This window comes from Cephus cinctus, unplaced genomic scaffold (assembly GCF_000341935.2).
Source record: "Cephus cinctus unplaced genomic scaffold, Ccin1 Ccin1_scaffold3444, whole genome shotgun sequence".
Taxonomy (NCBI): domain Eukaryota; kingdom Metazoa; phylum Arthropoda; class Insecta; order Hymenoptera; family Cephidae; genus Cephus; species Cephus cinctus.
In genome coordinates, this window is record NW_014334608.1 from 1 (window position 1) to 1,641 (window position 1,641).

Sequence of the window (1,641 nt, forward strand, 5' to 3'; positions counted from 1 at the left end):
TGGCCACATCCGGTGTATCCGGTCCTAGGTATCTCTTTGAGATTTCATCTTGCGTAGGTAGGTAATCATTGTAGTACGTATATAAGTTATACCAGACTTTATAAAAATTATATAATCTCTTCCAAAATGGCAAATTCACTCCCGAGTCGTTCAACAGTTCCCACAAGGATTCATGAGATGTCAAAACGTGATTGCCTAACATATGATGTACATTAGATAATAACCCAAGACTACAAATACCTGAAACACAAAAATCTATTGTGGCAAATAACCCAGCAAACACAAAGTGACAGATACGTATGAGAAATGTCAAAATTTCATACTCAACAATGTCAACAGTCATCATAAAGCATCTCTTGCACGCGACTGTGATATCCCTCAGCATAAAATTTTGAAATTCCCCATACTTAGCTGTCACTTTGTCTCTGCTGTATAAGTAATGTAACAAATTAATTACATAATCACGTAATTCGGTCTTACCAATAAAAGGAGCATCAAACCGTGACGCCAAACCGTACAATCCTTCATACGTAAGTAATTCGAAAATTATCAAATCAAACTTTTCATTGCTCTCGGGTGCGTAGATTTTTTTAAAATTCCGGTCCTCGAATATATCACGAATCATCATACTCGAAGAATTCCACCACGAAGTCCGCATAAATTGCACAAAATCCGGGGATTCTATTCTTATCTTGATGAAATCAAACTTTTCCATTTCAACGTAATGATAATCCGTATTGATTTCCGTGTAATTTTCAAAATCCTTATTCCCAATAGGATTAGGCGTTATCACCACCAATTCGTGACCACGCTTTTGCAACGCAACCGCAAATTGCCGCAACACTATTTGATGACTGATTGAAGCGGTTGGAAAAATAGCCAATATCCGCGCACTTTCGACCAATGCATTATTCATTATTAATATCAGCAGGCCCAAGAATAAGACACGGCTCGAGATCATTATTCTGCTCAAGCTGACCATCGGCGACTGACTGACGAGACTTATCGGCAACTAACCTTATAAGAGGTCTGCGTTTCATTGAATCATATCTTATCCGAACGAAGCGTTTTTAAATATTCTTTACTTATTATTATTATTCATTTATTGCATAGTTTTATGAAACGCGTGTCTCATTAATCGATAACGCCAGTCATTGCACCACGTGAACAGTCAGTGTCAATTGTAAAAATATTCAAATTTAGATTCAACCCTGATAACAAAGGCTACAATGTAAGTCTTGTTTAGCGTCACGAGACTCCATGCTATCTGCCCCAATTGTTTCTAGCATAACGCACCAAGGTTATCATGGGTCAATTGCGCGAATCTACTAAAGAGCAACGATGGTCGATGAAATTTACGTCATATTGCATCAGATGATTCATGTTAGGTTACGTGATATTGATCAATCACGTTTTAAGCATAGGCTATAAGTATTGCGTACGAAAAGGTAACGTGACGGCAGATCTAGAAAATTTCTCGTGCTAGATGCCTAACAGAGCCTAACAAGCCTAACAAGCCTAAAAAGAGCGAAGATAGCCTAACAGTCGTTGTCACTGATAATAAAATATATATCATTTTTATCTATGAATTTTAATAATTACCTGTGCTTCCTTTATCCCATCCGTCATCCACGATTCTGC

The 1,641-nt window shown here is 37.5% G+C and overlaps 1 protein-coding gene across 1 annotated transcript; it reads right to left on the reverse strand.

The window, feature by feature from the left end:
• Nucleotides 1–3: 3 nt before the first annotated feature.
• On the reverse strand, nucleotides 4–1,015 carry LOC107274626 (the record flags this gene model as incomplete). The annotated part of the gene is made up of 2 exons (XM_015753902.2): nucleotides 481–1,015; nucleotides 4–240 (listed from the first exon to the last, which is right to left on the reverse strand). Coding segments are annotated over exons 1-2 (739 nt in total), but the record flags the coding sequence as incomplete, so codon positions are not given.
• Nucleotides 1,016–1,641: the final 626 nt, after the last annotated feature.